This window comes from Arachis ipaensis, chromosome B7 (assembly GCF_059453495.1).
Source record: "Arachis ipaensis isolate K30076 ecotype BB chromosome B7, ASM5945349v1, whole genome shotgun sequence".
Lineage (NCBI taxonomy): Eukaryota > Viridiplantae > Streptophyta > Magnoliopsida > Fabales > Fabaceae > Arachis > Arachis ipaensis.
In genome coordinates, this window is record NC_142442.1 from 129,405,859 (window position 1) to 129,426,701 (window position 20,843).

Here is a 20,843-nt window from a genome sequence, read left to right on the forward strand (position 1 = left end):
AGTGCTTGTTATGCCATGGGCCGAAGCGCCGTAATTATTAATGAATTGGCTGGTTATGGATTTAACCGTGAGCCGGATGGCTAGATTATTGCCGTGTTACGGTGGAGCCATGATTATGGCTAAGTATAAATGCATATATGTTGTTGAATGAATTGTGAATGTTTACACTTTCACCATCGGAGATGAGGGTTTCCCTGGGAGGAAGCAGTGGCTAGCCACCACGTGCTCCAGGTTGAGACTCGAAGCTCTTGTGACCCTATGTCGTAAGTGTGGCCGGGCACTGTGAAAGGCCCGGATGAGCTCGCCCCCGTAAATATTCACCAGTGAGGGTGATGGATATGGATCATGATTATGATCAAGTTTATGATGAGTATAACTCGAGTTGGGGATGCGCGACAGAGGGACAGTCCAATGGTTAGCTACCAGGACTTGTCGGGTTGGCTATATAACCGACAGATGATATCATCATCCACTAGGGACAGGCATTCATCATATGCATACTATATGAATTGTTTGAGATTGCCTATTTGACTGCATATTACTTGCTAATTGTCTAAATGCCTTATCTGTTCCTATTTGTAAATCTCTTGTCTGATATAACTGTGTTTGCTATATTATACTCCTGCTGGTGGTTGGGAGGTCTGAAGGAATTGGAAAGGGAAGTATTAGTTAGATTGAAGGATCTTTAGTCAGTTGCCACTTACGGTTTAGTTTGTTTATAAGCTTTGATATTATCTGGAGGAAGTTCTAGGATTGCCTTCGGCTTTCCTCTATTATTATGTATTATATATGTGGAAGCTGTTACCGTGCTGGGGACCTTTGGTTCTCACCCATGCGGATTTTGTGGTTTTCAGATGCAGGACGTGAGGTTTCTTGCTGAGGCATGCTGGAGACTTCTGGATTAGCGAAGATCTTTGTTCTCGGGACTCCATCTTGATTTATATATCTTGTTTAGATACTTTTATCTCCATTAAATAATACAAATTGTGATGACTCCTCTTATAGAAGATTTTTGGAGAGTAGGGTTCTGTATTTGTGTCCCTTTGGGTTTTCTTTGGGGTTTCCTTATTTTATTATATGTATATATTACTATGCTCGGACCGGTTATCTTCGCAACCGGATTTTGAGTCTTGATATTCCCGTTTTTGACACTCTTTGTATATATATGATCTCGCGTTAGCTTATCCCTGTTCGATACGTTATCGATCGGAGTGTTGCGCTTTCGAGTTACGGTTTTTGTTTACCCCTTTTTCTACAAAGGCTCCTAGTTATAATCAATTATTCATACTACTATACGTACTAAATTTTGGTTTTAGAGGTCGTAATGCCTTGCCATCTCTGAATTATGACTTAAGCATAAGACTCTGTATGGTAGGGTGTTACACACTTAGCCTCGCCGTCTTCTCTTCCTCGTCGCGCAGCCTAGTTGTCGTCATGCCACCTTCGCCTCTGTTCTCGCCTTTATCATCCTCTATTCCTAGTTTGTCAATTCCTGCTTCGATTTTTTTATTCGTTTATCTCAGCCTCTCTGCTGTTTTGCTTGCCTTCTACCTGCTTGCTTGGTTTATCAGATCTGGTTGCATTTGATCTGCTTCTATTCTTTATGGCATTTTTCTCTGTTTTATTGATGTGTTAATTTTTTTTTTTTTTTACTTTTAAAATGTATTATGGTGCTGTGATTGATTTATTTTGGGGGTATTTTAATTTTTTTAGTTCTTAAGATGATTTTTTTTGGTAAATTTAAGATGATTTCTTTACTTAAAGATTTCATCCGCTATTTAATTTAGTTAAGTCTTAAATCCGAATACATTTGTTGCAAAACATATATAATGACCATTAGACCCAAGTTTTGCTTGGATGGTGTTTGATTTCTTGAATGTTTGTTTAGGTGAAAAAATGAGGGCCAACTTCTCAACAATTTAGCCTAGACTCCTCAATTTGGTTGGACCAAAAAAGAGAAGGAAAATTTAAGCCGAAACCTTAGGCTCATTTTTTTGGATATGAGAAGCATGTGTGTGTTGTGCATTATTGTGGAGAATGTGGGTGCTAAATATGGATGTGGGATAATTTTTTTTGAAACAAGGGATCCGATTTTTTGTAAAAAAATTAAGCCTACTAATCGGACAGTCCGATTAGTGTAGAAGGAAAAAATTTAAATTTTGACGAAGGTAATCGGATCCTTCAATTTGTGTTTAAAAACTTAAAAAAATTTGGCTCTGATTTGTGTACTCCAAATTTTTTTAAGTTTTTCCCTCCTGATTTGTGTACCCAAAAATCAAACGATCCAATTTTTACTCCTAACACTAAAGTTGCGTAAAACATCTATACACTCTACATTCTCCCTTCTATATCTAAACTAAAAAGTGGAACCTTAAACACACAAGCGTAAATTGGGTAAAGTCAAACGCGTCAAAAGAGAATTGGCCATCCACACGATAAAGCCAAACGCCAGTCGCCAAGTACGACGGCGTTTAAGAAGCAATAAAGCACGAGTTAGTCCTCACCTCTTTCTCTGTTTCGTGCTTTACTTGGCGTTGCAGTGGCAGAGGCAGAAAAAAAAAAAAAAAACAGAGAAAAGGAGAAAACTTCCAAGAAAATGGTGAAGCTCGCGGGAGCGTGGAAGAATGTGGTCTACACATTACGAAAGCCTTCTCTGCCAAACCATGGCGTTGTAGCTTCCTCGTGTTTCTGCACGCTCGCTGCTAAGCGGGTGGGAACTCACAGTGGAACCTTTCACTGCGACGAAGCACTCGCTTGCTTCATGCTTCGCCTTACCCAACACTTCTCCAATGCTCATATTCTAAGAACTAGAAACCCAAACGTAACTAACCTCCTCACATTTCCTTTTTCTGCTCTTTTTGTTTTTTTGGTGCTACAAAAAAGAAATCTTTTTATTTTTTGCTTTGACAGGTTTTGGAAACACTTGATGCAGTAGTCGATGTTGGAGGCGTGTATGACCCTAAACGACACCGTTACGATCACCATCAAAGAGGCTTCGATGAAGTGTTGGGTCATGGCTTTGCCACTAAGCTAAGCAGCGCTGGCCTTGTCTACAAGGTGTTTGTCTCATTGTCTCACTTATTATTCATATTTTATATTTGTATCCAAGTTAATACAATATATATGGTACTGAATTCATGTAGCATTATGGGTTGGAGATAATTGCAAAGGTGCTTCAGCTTGATGAAGGACACCCTCATGTACATCAGTTATATAAAGCTGTATACAGAAACTTTGTAGAGGTAACTAATTTTTCAGCGCATCTGTGGTTAAGTATATAATTTTCTCCAATTTTTTAGTGGATATGTGGTTAAATATAGGCAGTTGATGCTGTGGATAATGGAGTGAATCAATATGACATGGAAGAACCTCCAAAATATGTAATTAATACTAGCTTGTCCTCTAGAATAAAACGATTGAATTTAGATTGGATGGATTCTGATCAGTCACCTGAGAGAGAAAATGAGGCCTTTCATCGTGCAATGTCCCTGGCCGGTGATGAATTTTTGGATGTAAGTGAGACTTATTTGGAAGGTCCATGTCGATTTTGTACATTATGCTTGTACTGCGTCTCACATACCTCTCTCTGTTCTGGTCTGAAAAGGATTAATTTAATTCTTTTTCACACTACAGAATGTGAACTATTATGCAAAATCATGGTTACCGGCGCGGTCGATTGTTATGGAGTGTCTTGCAGCAAGAGAAACTATTGATTCTAGTGGAGAAATCATAAAGCTGACTCGACCTTGTCCCGTAAGCATACAAGGCATATTTATGGATTGGCACAAATTTTTAGTACTTTCTCTTAGGATAATGGGAACTTTTTACTTATCATATTTGATTCTTGATAATATTCATTTTAACTACCTGAAACCTTTTCTCCCTTGTTCCACAGTGGAAATTTCACATACATGAGCTTGAGAAGGAAATGGAAATTAGTCCTTCCATCAAATATGTTCTTTATCCGGTATGTATGTTTAACTGATTTAGTCAATGGCTGTTTAAGATTGATTGTACGCAAACTATCATATAGGAAGCAAATCCTTCTTCTCATCATTTATTTAATGATTTTGTCCCTCTATTAAGAAAATTTTACATTGGAGACCTTTTTTACCTGTAGGATGATAGAAGCAAGAAGTGGAGACTGCAGGCAGTGGTAATTTCACCTGCTAGATTTGAGAGCAGAAAACCATTACCATCCCCTTGGAGGGGTTTGGAGAATGACAAGCTTTCTGAGGTTGCTGGCATCCCAGGTTGTGCATTTGTTCACATGAGTGGTTTTATCGGAGGAAATCAAACTTATGACGGTGCTCTAGCCATGGCTAGAGCATCCTTAAAGGCTTAGGTAGTTCCTCTTTGATAAGATATACAAAGGAACAAAAAGCAATAGAACCAAGTGTTTTAATTGAAGCAGTATGGTACATCATACAGAGAGGTTCAGAACCCTTAGTGTATGCATATCACTACATCTCAAAATGTAATCAAGGGAACCAGTCTTGACACATTTTCTTGTCAGTTCTAAAACACTATTTTTCCGAACTAGTTCAATGGTGACATTTCATTTCATTTGTTCTATAGGTATTTATCCATTTATGGGCACTCTCGTTATGGTCAAAACGTGGCCTAGGCTTCACTCATCTGAAACTGTAGGAAGACCCTCTTTAAACCATGCGTAAAGGCCTCCTTCTAGATGGAACACATTGGTAAAACCATTAAGGACCAGCACGTAAGCTGCTATCAGAGACCTATGAAAGAATTAAATGTAACTATTATAGCAGCAGATTAGTGGTTTGAAGTTTACAATAATTTGTGAAAATCAAGCATAAATGTTGGAAATTAAACTAAGTTTATCAATTACCAATAACCAAGTTGAAGAATTTAAGTTGCATTAGAACTCCTAGAGATTGCTAGAATGATCATGAATGACAAGATTATTTACTCAGCTTGATAACTAATGGTGAAGGATGAAAATTTCATGAAAGAATGGACAAGAGTTGATTATGTTGCAAGAAGATTATAGGAAATTATAGAAGTTTGACAAGTCAAAATTGATCAAATTATAAAAAGATAATCAAATTTTATGACTAGAGTTTATCAAAATTATGTAAGCATATTTATCTAGTAGTAAGAAGTTGACTTGCTTATCAAGTAGCAAAGTAAGTTGGATTTTTACATGCTTCTTCACCTCCATTATAACTTGCTCTTAGTTATCAAGAATTAAAAATTTATTAGCAATCTATGCCTATATAAAGAATAGTATGTATATTGTTTTTCTCTAAGCGAAGTTCATAATTTAATATGATCTTAGAGTGAGAGTCTTCACTTTCTCTCTCTTGAGAGAGTTAATAGAGAGTAGAAATATATCTTATTGTGTATAGTGGTATTTTTTTTCCTAGTATATTATTATGTTATTGTTTAGAAAAAATTATATAGAGGTTATGCTGTATTAAATGAGTGAGTAATCCTGAACAAATCAATTGTGGGTATTATACTTACAAGAGTATGCTAACGAAACATTCATGTGACTTACTCTAGTCTTACATGCACGCAATGCAAGCTATTAATTAACTACATAAATTCTTGTGCATTTCAGCCCCCGAATTATTAATTTGGAGTTTAGGGCTATGTTAAAATTCTGGATGGATTTCAATTTCTTAGTATCAATCATTTATATTATTACTAATAAAATAGTATTATTACTACCCTCTATACTCTGAAATGAATATATGAAGATGGAGAAAAGTTAGTACCTTGATTGTTGACCTTCTGGCAGATTTTGTGTTGGCTTCATTGTACCCCCTGATGAACAAGCTACTATTATCTTTGCATTTTTATCTAATTTTGATTCAACGGCTGCCATCAGCATAAACCAAATATTTCTTTAGATTCAGGAAACATGAAATGCATGAATTCAAGAAATGCATCATGTAGTGTATATCTCTTACTCTTTATGAACTCAGGGTTCTCTTCTGTACCAGAAAAAATACCAAAAAATGCAAATGCAGCACGCCTAGCAATGTCCCATGCAGTCCACTCTTTTATAAGCCTATATATTTGCACATTAATGGCATCTGGAGGATGAGCCTGCACAAATTCTCAAACCCATTGGTTTTTTATTTCCATCACATTAGTGGAAATGAGAAGAATTGTGCACATGAAATTAGATAAATGTGTGGGTAGGCACATTGTTCACTAACCTCTTTGAACTCTGCTTCAGGCCTTACATCAAGAATCACAAACTTATTCTCTTTCTGAAGGCGCAGAGCTTCCTTTACATCAACACTTCTTACCTGCAATTTCCATATTATCATACCATGCAACTCATTTACTCTGAATTTGATGATAAAAGTTGCATTTTACATTCCCTTATGTTTAACACTAATTATTAGGAAAAATGCATTAGACTTCTTTTTTAGATTGATGTGATATGATTATGAAATAAATTTTGCCTACCATTTTTAACTTTACAGCAGTGCTCTTAGTTAGATAAACATTTGATATCATACTTTATCCTATGATCTCTCTTGTAAGGTCATAGTTCTTTGAATATATTATAACTTGGGATCTAAATAAGGCATGGAATCTATGATGAAGCATAGAATACCATGACGATTATGTTCAAATAACACTTTATTCTGATAAGGAGAATGAGATATACCTTCTTTTCCAACAGAACTTCTCTCTTAACCTTCCAGTCTTCTTCAGCTAATATCACCAAGAAAAGTTGAAATAAAAAACTGGTTAATGCTCCTCAAATTGCTACCACAAACACAAGTGGAATTCAGTGACAGTAACACACAGAAAACTAATATTAATACCTGGTGATTTTGCTGGTTTTGTAGCTGCACAATGAATTGTTAACCCCCTTGCAATGTTCATCTGATTTAATCTCTGACCTGTTGTGTATCTGTGTGATTTCACACTCACCAACCATGAACTATGATCACGGGTTCCTTCAAAAGAAGGTACCAAAGGTTGTAGAGCAACCGATGTAAAAGCAGCCATCGTTTCAACTTTCACGCTTAATAAATAACAGAGAAACAAACCTGCAGATAATTCTATATATATATATATTTTTTTTCAGTGTGAGTTCAAATAAAAAATGATCTAGTTGATGGTCACTAGCTAGTTGAAGTTACTTGGAATATGAAGTGGCATATGCTTGAGTGTTATATGTAACGAGAACTTTAGAAGCTTGTCGTTGTAAGACATAAATATCTGAGTATTCTGGATATTGAAGACTCAGAATCTGAATTTGTGGCTGATGTTTTAGGACCCATTTATTTGGATAGGTTAATGTTTCCTTGTCATAATCCTTTTTGGCTTCTTTTCTCTTATACATACATATATTTTTATCAACAATAATGACTTAATTAAATTTAGTATTGTCCGTAATTCAATCAATTATCCTATTTTAGGTAGCGTTTGGAAGAGAGACAGAAACTGAGTAACTGAAAGTGAAAGATAAAGATGGAGAGATTAAGATTGAAATAAGCTTTAATATTATGTTTAGTATAATGTGGGAGAGTAGAGATTGAAATAAAAATGAAATTCTAGTTTAATTTGCTTAAAGAATAAAGTTAAAATTAATTAATTAATTAAAATAGAAATATTTTAAATACAAAATGTTATTAAAATTTCTATATCTATTTTTACAAATTTTAGTCTCATGTGTTCCTACTTTTTAGAGATATTAAAATACTAAAATTTAGAAGACAAAAACTAAAATTTTAATACCAATTTTTAAACAAACAAATATAATACTAGATATCAGTTTCTCAATCTCTCTCTCAATGCCTTAAAACAAAGACTACTTGACCCTTGCAATCCATCAAATTATTTTGAAACCTCGTGTTATGGTCTTACAGTCCAAGAGAAGATGATACTAAAAGTAAAATTATTGAAACCAATTTCTCATAATTATTTAATGTTTCTTGTTGAGCCAATTAATCATATATCTTCCTCTTAATATATATACATGAGGCACAAGTGGACTTGATGCTTCAGTTGTAAATATCAATCTAATCTAAGTTACAAAATGGATGTCATTTTGTCCTCACATATAAAACTATATATATGTTAAATTGCATAATTAACCCAAAAATGAGACTTTGTGTGTACGCTAAGATTGTAAAGAATCCTAACTGGTACCAAGTGTTATACCAGATCCAATGGTATAGGTTACATCATTTTCTTGTATTGCCAGATAACTAGCCAAATCATAAGTGTAGATTTTACATAATCTGTCTATTTTTTGAAGAAAAATGCATCACAAGATTTTCTTCCAGATTGGATCCCTTTATATTCAAATTATAAAAGCTAAGTAATTAGTGCTCAAATGATTTTGAACAAATTATTTGTTGTATTTTATTTCAATACATAAAACTGGAAGTTAATCCGTTTTTCTCAGCAGATAAGATTGAATAATGAAATAAAATGAAAATTAGTTAACCAATAAATTAAAGCATTTACAAGTTTAGACAGCGATTAGTGAGTTACAAGTTTACTAAAATTTAGTTGTGGCCAATAAATTTTTATAAAATACTATTTATATACCAAAATCAGTCAATAATATATTTATGTATAAATATATGTATAATTTAATTTATTTTTAATGTATATTTATATTTTAACATATATTTTATATTAGTGACTGATTTTAATATATACGTAACATGATTAAAATTTTTAAACCAATGTATACTTAATAACTTCATTTTCACTCTTTATACTTGATAAATTAATAGACAAAAAAAAAACTTGATTAATTAGTTCTTTTAGATATATTTAAAAAAAAGACTAAGATTGATAAATAGTAACTAAATTAAATCTCTATATTAAATTATATTTTAATGTTATGTTTAGTTTGAGATAAATAATTAAATATAGAAATTAAAGACTATATTTAAAATTTGAAAAATTAAATAATATTTTGTTTAAAAAAAATATATTATTAAAATTTTAATTTTTATTTCTAAAAATTTTAATCCTACATATTTTTACTTTTTAAAAATATTAAATAGACTAAAATTTTAGTTTTAATATCTAATCCCTAAACACAATATTCAATCTTAAGTTTTTAATTCTACTCCCAATCTCAGAAAAACAAAGACAACCTTATTTTTTCTTATGTTAACTACACATCTATTGACGATGTAGCATGATTATTCAACTTTTTTGAAAGAAGGTTATAATTTGCTCAATAATTTTAAAATTAAAAGAAATAAAATATACAATGCATGCCAGCCAAACCGCTGTGATACAAGATATGTTAATCATTAAATGCTTTTCCGAAGTTACTAAATAAATTTATTATTTATAAAAATATATAATTTATAGAATAATTTTTTTTTTAAATATCTGAATATTGAGAGATAAAAATCTTTAAAAATATAATTTGATGACTCAATATTTGAAATAAGATACCACCTCTAAAATAAATAAATCGATTACACTCGAAATATGTATAAACGACACATTTGTTTATAAATCGAATAATCAGTACTCAGAACACATGCATTTACGTATACGTATCTAGGTGTTTCAGTACCTGAAATATGTATTTATACACAACTAAGTGACTTAGTATCCGGAATACGTTTATTTATATCTAGGTGACTCGATACCTTAGATATACTGTCAAAATACAATATATTAAGAGATTATTAGCTCATCATACTACACCAATTCTACTGGTTTGTATTTTTCTCTCTTTATTCTTCATACACATGGCTAGTAATCAATTTTTTGGGTTAAGTACGATTTTGGTCCCTAAGATATAGGTTGAAAGTTTTTTGTCCTCAACCTTTTTTTTTTATACAAAATAATCCCTAAGGTTTAAAACCAAGTTTTAAAATCCTTCTTTTTATTTAAATCTTAAAATTTTGGACCAAATTACCCATAACAAAAAAAATTATAAAATAAAAAAAATAAGAGAAGGAGAGTGTTTCTACTCCTGCCAAGGCGGAAGGGGAAGAAGAAGTTGTCCATGATCCACCTCTACCTCCGCTTCCGTTGCTAAAAATTTAAAACTAAGTTAAACCTTAGGGACGATTTTAAAATCAAGTTAAACCTTACGGACAATTTTGTATGCAAGAAAAGGTTGGGAACGAAAAAGATTTTCGACCTATACCTTAGGGACAAAAATCGTACTTAACCTCAGTTTTTTTTATGATAGTTTATCCGAATGGGATAATTAATTAGAAGCGGCAACGTGGTGATATTTGAGTGCGATTCACTTGTGATGTTGCGTATTTGCCGTCTTGATTCGTTGGACGCCTTAAAGAATCTCATTTTGACTAATATGGAGCACTAAGTTCTAAGGAGGTTGGAAGAGTTGCGTACAGATTTTTATCAACGCTCCCGAGTGGACGGTTTCGAAATAGGATATTTTGGGTCGAAGTCGATTAGCATGTGACAGCCATGTTCAACGTACATGCGAGCATAATACCTTAGCATGTGATGGAGTAGTACACTACGATTCGTGACATAGATGGTGGGTATGGGTCGTCGTCCTTGAACCCGCATACACTCTAGTAGTGACAAAACCAATCCATTTTGCCGAACCAATTGGTCATGTCAAGGAAGACTTAAGTGATTATGATTCAGAGTACATTGCCGCATCCGGATCATCTAACGAGAGTCTAACTTCTGACTACATCGTATCCAGGGGGCAGAAGAATGGAAACTGATGGTAACTTTATGACATCACAACGGTATGCACCCGGTAATGTCTATCACATCACGCTGAGCAACACTGCACAGCAAATTGTAGTTGTGCGACAGAAATACAAAATCTGACAACAATCATCTGTAGCTATCAAAGTCCTCCAAGAGCGACAACCATCTAAGGAGGACAAGACTGGTGATGCGCAAAAACTTGCCTCTCAACAAATTTCCTTTCGGCAAGTGCACCGAATTGTCGTCAAGTAAAAACTCACTGTAGAGTGAGGTCAAATCCCATAGGGATTGGTAGATTGAGCAATGTTAATTGGAGAGTTATACTAGTTGAGCGAAATCGGGATTGAATTGGGAATTGCAGAAAGTAAAAATTGGCGGAAAACTTAAATTGCAAGAAATTAAATGACAGAAAATTAAATTGCTGGAAATAAAGAACAGGGACTTAAATTGCAAGAAATTAAAAGGGAATGGGGATTTAACATGAAATTGAAGAAGCAGAATGTAAATAGAATGGGTAGATCAGCGATGGGGGAATCATTGGGTTTAGGAGATGTATAATTCTCCGGATCAAATTCATTTTCATCTCTTCCGCAATCAATGCATTCATTGATCTCCTTGGCAATCTTAATTGATTGGATTCCAATTCCTTGGCTCACCAATCTCTCTAAGCATGAACAATTGCCCAATTCCTTGATTTAAGTACTCATGAAAAGAGATGAAGTTTGGTCACTGATTATACCACACAAATTCATAGATCAAAGTGTTGGTAGGATTACATGTCACTATATCCATCCAAACCCCAATCTAATCCAATGTGAGAAAGCATTTCTAGCATGATCTCATCATTCCTCTTCCAAGGTTTCGAGGAGATCCAATTATGAATAGCTTCTTTCCCAAGATAACTATCCAATTGGATGAAGAACGAAAGCTTTCTAGCAAAATCAAGAGAAAAGAAAGAAGAAGATGAATGAAAATTACTATTGATCCATTGAATTACACAGAGCTCCCTAACCCAATGAAATGAGTTTAGTTGTTCATAGCCCTCAAAATGGAAATTAGAATGAAGAGATACATTGCAAAAGAAAAATCAATAGAAAGTAAATTGTGCAGTAGAAAGTGAAAGTCCAAAAAAATGTCCAAAAGCCCCCTCTAACTTAAATTCTAAGCTATTTATACACTCTCTTCCATTGATCTTCAATCTCTGAATTGAGCTTTTGGTCTTGATGGAATTGGGTTGAAAATGGCTTTAATTGGTTTCTCTTGCTGTTGAGAAGAGATTGGTTTGAATTGCCGAGTCTGATGCTTCACGTTGAAGTCAGCGTTTGATGGCCAACGTTGACTCAAACGCTCTTCAGAAAAACTAGAAAACTTTGCTGTCATTGGCGTTTGACTCAACATTGGAGGGCCAACGTTCCGCTACCCACGCGTACGCGTGCTTCATGCGTGCGCGTAGATGCAAAGATTTCATTTTGCAGTTTCAAAACACTGCAGGGGACGTTGGCCTCAGCGTTGGACCTCCAACGTTCCCTCTAACGTTGGCATTTTCACACGTGCGCGTAATCCACGCGTATGCGTGAAGGCTGTTGTTTTGCTAATTCACGCGTGCGCGTACACCACGCTTACGCGTGAGTTGCTTTTTTTCTATCCACACGTACGCGTCAATGCAAATTTTTCATTTCCAAATTCTGGGCTTTGGCATCGTGGACGTTGGAGGCTAGCATTTGAGGCAACGTTGGACTCCAACGTTCGTTTAGTGACATGTACGCATGACCCACGCGTGCGCATGATTCACGCTTGCGCGTGGATAAAGAAATTTTGCTCTTTCACGCGTACGCGTCATAGATGCGTACGCGTCGATTGAAAATCATTCAGCTCCAGAATTGGTCATTTTATCACAATGTTGGGGGTAACGTTGGATGTCCAACGCTCCCTCCAACGTGAGCATCAGCAACTTATGCAGAGAATTGTTCTGCTTCTCTTCCAACGTTTAAGGCAAACGTTGGCCACCGACGTTTGCTTCTTCTTCATCTTTTCTCGGCTCCTTCTTCAACCTTCTTCCATGCTTTCCTTCACCTATCATCAACCAATATATGCATCAAAGCCTTGCTAAAGTCATGAGAATTCTCATCATTCTTAGCATACAAGTAATTATAACATAATTCTCATAAAATTGCATCAAATTAATCATAGTTGAATGATTCTAGGCATACATAAATTTCCAATCCAATTGCTTACTTATAGCTCCAGAAAGTGCATAAAACCTATTAAAAACAAAGAAAAAGGATAGTAAAACTAGCCTAAGATGCCCTGGCATCAACTGGCTGACTTGTCCATAAATTAATATCCTCTTATCAACATAAGCAAGTAACATCTGCCATACTTGCGAAGAGTATCTATTAGGTGCTTCAAATGTTCATAGTATGAAGAGTTCAAGTATTATTTAAAAATTATTAGTTTATATTTTTAGAATGTTCAATTTAAGTTTGATTTATTTTGATTTTATTTATTTAGTTACTAAATTGGGTTTTATGTTATTGGCTTAAGTTTTTTATTTTAACCTAATAAGAGGTTATAAATACCTCATAAATTATGGTAGTCATCATTCATTGATTAGAGGTGTGAAACTTTCCTTTTGGTTTCGTGATGAAACCATGATGTGGACAAGTGAGGTTGAGTGAGTCCCTCTCTTGTTGCATTGGGGAATTGGATAGAAGGTTTATGAGTCCCTTGATAAACCACTATTTTATGGTTTATCTTATGCTCAATTGAGTGGTTTATATCAATTCTTTACTCACTTATTCATATGATTTGTATGAGTTTACATTTTTCCTTCCTGATTTTGTGCTATGATTGAAAACATGCTTCTTTGGCCTTAAATTTCCTATGTTTAATCCTCTCTTATTACCATTCGATGCCGTGATATGTGTGTTAAGTGATTTCAGGGATTACAAGACAGGAATGGCTTAGAGGATGGAAAGGAAGCATGCAAAAGTGGAAGGAATATAAGAAACTGAAGGAATTGCTAAACTGTCCAGCCTGACCTCTTAGTACTAAATCGACCATAACTTGAGCTACAAAGGTCCAAATAATACGGTTTTAGTTGCGTTAGAAAGCTAACATCCGGGGCTTCGCAACGATACATAATTTGCCATAACTTCTCCAAAGATAGGCAATGCGCACGCGTGGATCACGCGTACGCGTGACCCTACAAATCGGCGTAAAAATGTGTTCAGACAGAAAGTTGTGATGGTGTGGTGCTGGAATGGTGCTAGGAGTACAAGCAACATCACACGTACGCGTCCCTGACGCGTACGTGTCATTTTTCCATCCAGCCCATCCACGCGTGCGCGTCCCTCACGCACACGCGTCGTTTCAATTTTTGGCAATGTGCGTATGAAACAGAGAGTTGTGCGTGCGCAAGGCTGCTCTCGCGCCAATAGCACAATTCAGGTCACGCGTACGCGTCACTTGAAAATATCACAAACCACGCGAACGCGTACACCACGCGAACGCGTACACCACGCGAACGCGTGCACCACGCGTCCGCGTCACATGCGACGCACAGTTTATCCAGATCAACGCCAGAATTCCTATCTTTTCTTCCCTAATCCTAATCCTTTCTTCTCTCCTTTCTCCTTCTTTCTTCTTCCTTTCTTACTTTCTTCTTCTTCATCCCTTCAACTTCTCATCCCTATTCTTTTTTATTCTATTTTACTTAATTTATTTGCATACTTTCATTCATTGCATTTTAATTTTTTTGCAAATTTTTATCTCCTTTTCTAAATTTATTATTTTTCCATTGGTGTTAAATTTTCTTATTCAACTGTTGCATCTTCCCTTGCATTATTCTGGTGCTTCATGACTTATTTTTTCTGATTGGGTATTATTATTCATAAGTCAATGCTAATCTTTTATAATACTTGCATTCCATTTGCATTGCTATGCATTTACACTGTCTTTCATTGCCCACACTCTTCCCCCATTGTTACAATTTTTGCACTATTGATATGCCATTTGCTTCTACTGTTTTCTCACTGCATTTTTTAGCTACCATGTAGTTGAGACTCTCATTATTTGGCATTAACCCAACCATATTTTATTTGTTTCCCATCTTTGTTTTTGGATTACTTTTCTTTTTTTTTTCTTTTTTTTCTTTTCTCTTCTTTCAGGTTTGCCACCGAGGAAGGGAAACATAAACATTTTACATGGGGTGACAGACAAGTCCATCTGCACAGCCTTTGGAGAAAAGCATTAGTTGGAGCAACCCGTCCACTTGCACATCTTAGCATGCACCGAGGACGGTGCAATCTTTAAGTGTGGGGAGGTCGATACTGACTTCCGTGGGTTTGTTATTTCCTATTTTAACACCAATGAACAATTTTCTAGGTTAATTTAGTTGTTGCATTTGCATGTTTAATTGCATGTTTGTTTGAATTTTTTGTGCATATTCTACCACTGCTTGGTTGAAGTAATAATTTCTTTTTCAAGACCCTTTTTGTAGCATTTCACTAATTTAAATTAAAATCTTTTTCTATTAAACTTGTTTGAAGAAATTTTATTTTGGAACATGGTTTAAGAACTCGAACACACAAAACCAGTGAGATTTTGAGCCTATTTGATTGGTTGCATTTTATCTACCAATATTTTATTTTTTGGTATGTGTTGTTCTCTCTAAAATTGTGATCTTTATCTTGCTTGATTCTATATTTCCATTGTTTAATGTATGCATGCACTTATGTGATTGAGGCATTTATTTCACTGAGCTTACATACCCATATGGCCTTACCCTTTTATTATCCTTTGCAAACCAATTTGAGCCTATTTTACCCCTTTTGTTCTTTACTTTAGCACATCATTAACTCTAAGCGGAAAACAATAATGTCCTTAATTTGAATCATTGGTTAGCTTAGACTAGTGAGAGTGCTCATGAATTAAGTGTGGGAAAAGTGGGTTTGGAAACGTTTGATTTTGGAAATTAAGTATGTTAAACTTCTTTATGAAAATGTGAAAGAAATGTTTAGGACATGTTCATGCATTCAATAATTTAATCATATGCATTGAGAAAAACAAAAGAAAATATATATATATATATATATATATAAAAGAAAAAAAATATATAAAATAAAGGAGAAAAAGAAAAGAAAAAGAGCAAATAAGTAAAAGGGGACAAAATGCCCCAAAGTAAATGGTGATAGCAATGCATATGTACTGTACTCGAAATTAGGATGCATGAATATGTGGAAAACATGGTTAATAGATAGTTAGATATGGTATTATGATTACATGGATTGTCTAAAGTTAGGTGGAAAGTTTAAGTTAATTAAGGATTCAGATTTTAGTCTACTTGGCCAAATACAATCCTACCTTGACCCTAACCCCATTACAATCCTTAAAAGACCTCTTGATTTGTGTATTTGTGCATTAAACTTTTGTTGATTGGTAGAAGAAGAGCAAGCCTTAGAAAGCAATATTAGTAGAGAATTGAGAGAGTCGAACCTTAAACACTTGAGTGATTAGAGTGTATACACTTCCAGTGAGGGTTCGATGCTCGATTCCTTGTTCCCGGCTTTCATGAGCTATTTTCTTCTGCAAGTTCACTTGTACTTTATTTTGTGATTTGAATTAGTGAAATCCAGTTCATGTCTGTTCTTGAAGAACTTGTTTACTTTTAACTAAGTAGGTAGAATTATTTTTGCATTTAGTTGCATTCATAGGTTGCATTTCATAAGTTTTACCATTCTCCTTCACTCTCTTATAGCTTTTCTTGAGCTTAGCATGAGGACATGCTAATGTTTAAGTATGGGGAGATTGATAAACCACTATTTTATGGTTTATCTTATGCTCAATTGAGTGGTTTATATCAATTCTTTACTCACTTATTCATATGATTGGCATGAGTTTACATTTTTCCTTCCTGATTTTGTGCTATGATTGAAAACATGCTTCTTTGGCCTTAAATTTCCTATGTTTAATCCTCTCTTATTACCATTCGATGTCGTGATATGTGTGTTAAGTGATTTCAGGGATTACAGGACAGGAATGGCTTAGAGGATGGAAAGGAAGTATGCAAAAGTGGAAGGAATATAAGAAACTGAAGGAATTGCTAAGCTATCCAACCTGACCTATTGATACTAAATTGACCATAACTTGAGCTACAGAGATCCAAATGATGCGATTCTAGTTGCTTTGGAAAGCTAACATCCGGGGCTTCGCAACGATATATAATTTGCCACAGCTGTCTCGAAGATAGATGGTGCGCACGCGTAGATCACGCGCATGCGTGACCTGGCAAAAATCCAATCCACGCTCACGCGTGGACGACGCTCACGCGTAACTTTGCTGCGTGCTAGACGTACCAGAAATCGCTGGGGGCAATTTTTGAGCTGTTTCTGACCCAGTTTTTTGCCCAGAAAACACAGATTAGAGGCTATAAAGTGAGAAAATCCATTCATTCATATATACACAACATTCATTATTCATAATTTTAGGTTTTAGATATAGTTTTCTAGAGAGAGAGGCTCTCTCCTCTCTCTAGAATTTAGGATTTAGGATTTTTCTTAGTTTATGGTTCATTCCTTCTCAATTTCAGGTTCAATGTTCCTTTAATTTAGTTTCTCTTTTACTTTTATTTATTCTAATGCTTTCACTTGTTAATTACTTATGTTGCCAAATTGGCTTATGAACTCTTCATGTTATATTTGAATATTCTATTTAATGCAATTTGAGGTATTTCAGATTTACGATTGCTTTCTTCTATTTATGATATAAATAATTTAGATTTTTTTCCCTTTGCTTTGGTTGAGTAATTGGTGACACTTGAGTTATCAAACTCAACTATTGATTGAAAATTGAAATTTGCTGATTGATTTGGATCCCTCTAAAGCTAGTCTTTCCACAGGAGTTGACTAGGACTTGAGGAATCAAATTAATTAGTCTACTTGACTTTCCTTTATTTAGTAAGGGTTAACTAAGTGGGAGCAATAAACAATTCTCATCACACCTGATAAGGATAACTAGGATGGGATTTCCAATTCTTATACCTTGCAATGGTTTTCATGATAATTAATTTAATTCTTGCAATTTACTTTTTCTGCTCATTATTCAAAAACCCCAAAAAGATAATCTTCCATAACCAATAATAAATTACACCTCCCTGCAATTCCTTGAGAGACGACCCGATGTTTAAATACTTTGATTATCAATTTTATTAAGGGTTTGTTACTTGTGACAACCAAAAATTTTGTACGAAAGGATTTTTTGTCGGTCTAGAAGCTATACTAGCAACGAGAACTTAATTGTGAAAATTCTAGACCGCGCGAGAGTTCCGTTCGTCATCCCTTCGATTCAATTTCAAATTATGATGTGGACCAGTTAGGTTGATGAGTCCCTTTCTTATTGCATCAAGAAATTGGGTAGAAATAGAGTGATTCTCTTTGTATTCAATTTTAATCTATCTCTTTTGTTTTTATTTCAATTTTAATGTATCTTTTTATTCCATTTGAATTATTGTCTTCTTGTTTACTTTGTTTTTTCCGTATCATTTGGTATCAGATTTTAGGTAATAGATTCATCCCTATTAATCTATATTTGTTCTTCATGTACCAAAAACAAAAAACAAAAAAGAGTTCAGTGTCTCTCGCGTCCTTCTTTATGTTCTTATCAAAAAACATAAAAAAGCATACAATGCGACAAGAAAAAAAAAGGTGTTCAAGTGTATTTGTTCTTTTGATACACTATTTTTTCAACTACACGATTTAAGGACGAATATTTTTTTAGGAGTAAGAGAATGATACGTGCTTCAAGTGTTCGTGTTACGAAGAATTTAAGTATTATTTAAAAGTTATTAGTTTATATTTTTAAAATATTAAATTTAGTTTGATGTATTTTAATTTTGTTTATTTAGTTATTAAATTGGGTTTTATGTTATGGGCTTAGGTTTTTTTATTTTAACCTAATAAAGGGTTATAGATATCTCATAAATGATGGTAGTCGTCATTTAGTGATTAAAAGTGTGAAACTCCTTTTGGTTTCATGATGAAACCATGATGTGAACAAGTGAAGTTGGGTGAGTCTCTTTCTTGTTGCATCAGGGAATTGGGTAGAAAGTTGAGGAGTCCCTTCGACCCAAACTATAGCGTGGACACGTTAGGTTGAGAAATTTCTTTCTTGTTGCGTCAAAAAATTGGGTAGAAAGAATAGTAATTCTCTTTGTATTCAATTTCAATCTATCTATTTTGCTTTTATTTTGATTTTAAAGTATCTTTTTATTCCGTTTGAGTCCTTGTCTTCTTGTTTACTTTGTTTTTCCATATCAGTATCTGAGTCCGCTCTGGCAGAATATGTGCAACCCTGAGCCATGTAATCTTCAGCCCGAAATCTGCTTCCTGTTATCTGGATGAGGTGGAGGTCTATCACCTAGCAAGTCCTCAACCTACTGTCATGTGGAGTGTCTATGGTATTGCTGAAAATTTCTAGTGCAGCCACCAATTGGGTGATGATAAGCCACATCTTGGAGTGTGATGATGGCTTCAACCCATAGAAGGTGAAAAATATGGGTCTCGAGTCTCCACTGCTTCACAAACACAAAGAGTAAGACATTGCCAAAGATAAAATCCCTTAATTCTACTGCATATCCGAATTCAACCTTCTTAATGTACGATAGTAACATGTCAGACAGTGAGATAGACAACGTCATGCGACGTGATAAGAGCAACCACAGTGACTATCACAATATTGCTCATTATTCCTTTCAATAATATTGCATATAATTTAAAAAAAATCTAAATCAATTAATTAAATTTTATGATTGACTAATAAGTAATGCAATGTTTCTATATAACAGAATAAATAATTTCATTAAAAAATATAATTTCATATATAATTGATTAATTAAATAATACAATGTTACTACATATTATAGATAATAGAATAAATTTAATTATAACAGAGCAAACAATTTAATTAAATTATATTATTAACATGTTAACTTAATAAAAAGTTTTTTTTGTTAAAATAACTATAGCTTCATATATAGTTAACCGGATTCTATTTTTAATAATACTCTTCTAATTATTTGAACAATTTAAACCATTTAAATTTAAAGTAATATTCCTAACACTAATGCTAGCTCTACCTACTAAGATTCAAATATCTTAATATATAGAAAATATAGAATTTTCAACTAATTAAATCAAGAAATAATAATATATCAACTTTAAAATTAAATAAATCAAAATATCATAACACTTCAATAACTTAAATATTTAAAATAAAAAAACATACAAACTAAGCATTTAGCCTGTCAATATTTTTGGAATGTATGTAATTCTAACGTTGAGTTATATGCAATTTCAAAATTTTTCAAAACTTAAAAAAAAAAAAAACTCAAATGACAAAATAGATATCGACTACTAACTATTTTTAACAAAATAATTATATCGCGAGTACTGAATATCATATTTATATACGTATCCTGGATACTCAGTACTTAATTTGTATATTTATATCATATCTTGAATGTATTTAGAATATGTAATAAATTATGTATTACACATCTAAGATAGTCAGTGCTTAAAATGTTTTTATTATCAACCCAATAAGACATGATATAACATACAAAAATAGATAATTAAGTCTTGGGTGGACTTATAACTATAAGTTATAACTACAAGGTAATAAAAAGTGAATTCGAAAAAAAAAATGTATTAGATTAATCAATACATACAAGTTGTCTACTGCTTAGGCTTCTAAGCTTTTTATTATAGTCCAGTTAAGAGTAAACTACTATTTTTATTTATAAAAATTTAGAATATTAATAAATCTACTCACAAATAAATAAAATTATCATTTTTATTCATGAAAGATAAATTTTTGTTAGCAAAACTATCCGAATCCTAAAAAATAATTTAAAATTCCTAAAATACTCTCTAATATAATCTAACTCTAACTTTTTATTTTACTCTACACTACCATTTTCATCCAAATTCTTTTTCACCACCACTTTCATCCCTCACTACCAAAAAAATAATTTAAAATGGCATTTATATTACGGCGGTTTTAAAAACCGCCATAATATCTAAACATTATGGCATTTTTTGTAGCTGCCATAATTAACTTATATTTGGTGGCGGTTCTGAAAATTCTGGCGGTTTTGAACCGCCATT

At 33.7% G+C, this 20,843-nt stretch overlaps 2 protein-coding genes across 3 annotated transcripts; one reads left to right on the forward strand and one right to left on the reverse strand.

Moving 5' to 3' along the window:
• The first annotated feature begins 2,471 nt into the window (after nt 1–2,471).
• Nucleotides 2,472–4,573, forward strand: LOC107607668 (uncharacterized). Its single transcript, XM_021107924.2, has 7 exons — nt 2,472–2,821; nt 2,911–3,057; nt 3,144–3,242; nt 3,321–3,512; nt 3,634–3,753; nt 3,896–3,967; nt 4,121–4,573. The coding sequence occupies exons 1-7, from the start codon at nt 2,597–2,599 to the stop codon at nt 4,343–4,345; spliced, it is 1,080 nt and encodes a 359-aa protein (XP_020963583.2). The 5' UTR covers nt 2,472–2,596; the 3' UTR covers nt 4,346–4,573.
• LOC107605862 (Rhodanese/Cell cycle control phosphatase superfamily protein) lies at nt 4,385–7,306 on the reverse strand. 2 transcript variants are annotated; one of them, XM_016307791.3, is made up of 6 exons: nt 6,819–7,306; nt 6,659–6,705; nt 6,198–6,290; nt 5,946–6,084; nt 5,751–5,853; nt 4,385–4,745 (listed from the first exon to the last, which is right to left on the reverse strand). In XM_016307791.3, exons 1-6 carry the CDS (start codon nt 7,003–7,005, stop codon nt 4,631–4,633), a joined length of 684 nt encoding a protein of 227 aa, XP_016163277.1. In that variant the 5' UTR covers nt 7,006–7,306; the 3' UTR covers nt 4,385–4,630. The 2 variants fall into 2 exon arrangements, with proteins under 2 accessions (XP_016163277.1, XP_088349670.1); XM_088493544.1 differs by having other exon boundaries at nt 4,385–4,766; nt 6,819–7,251.
• Between the last annotated feature and the right edge of the window lie 13,537 nt (nt 7,307–20,843).

Excerpts from the sequence above, each read along its gene's own strand:
- LOC107607668 (XM_021107924.2), top strand. The coding sequence starts at position 2,597 with ATGGTGAAGCTCGCGGGAGCGTGGAAGAATGTGGTCTACACATTACGA. Across the intron at positions 3,058-3,143 it reads GCGCTGGCCTTGTCTACAAG|CATTATGGGTTGGAGATAAT; the intron begins GTGTTTGTCTCA and ends GAATTCATGTAG. Across the intron at positions 3,754-3,895 it reads AGCTGACTCGACCTTGTCCC|TGGAAATTTCACATACATGA; the intron begins GTAAGCATACAA and ends CTTGTTCCACAG.
- LOC107605862 (XM_016307791.3), bottom strand. The coding sequence starts at position 7,005 with ATGGCTGCTTTTACATCGGTTGCTCTACAACCTTTGGTACCTTCTTTT. Across the intron at positions 6,291-6,658 it reads AAGTTCTGTTGGAAAAGAAG|GTAAGAAGTGTTGATGTAAA; the intron begins GTATATCTCATT and ends TGGAAATTGCAG. Across the intron at positions 6,085-6,197 it reads CTGAAGCAGAGTTCAAAGAG|GCTCATCCTCCAGATGCCAT; the intron begins GTTAGTGAACAA and ends GAATTTGTGCAG.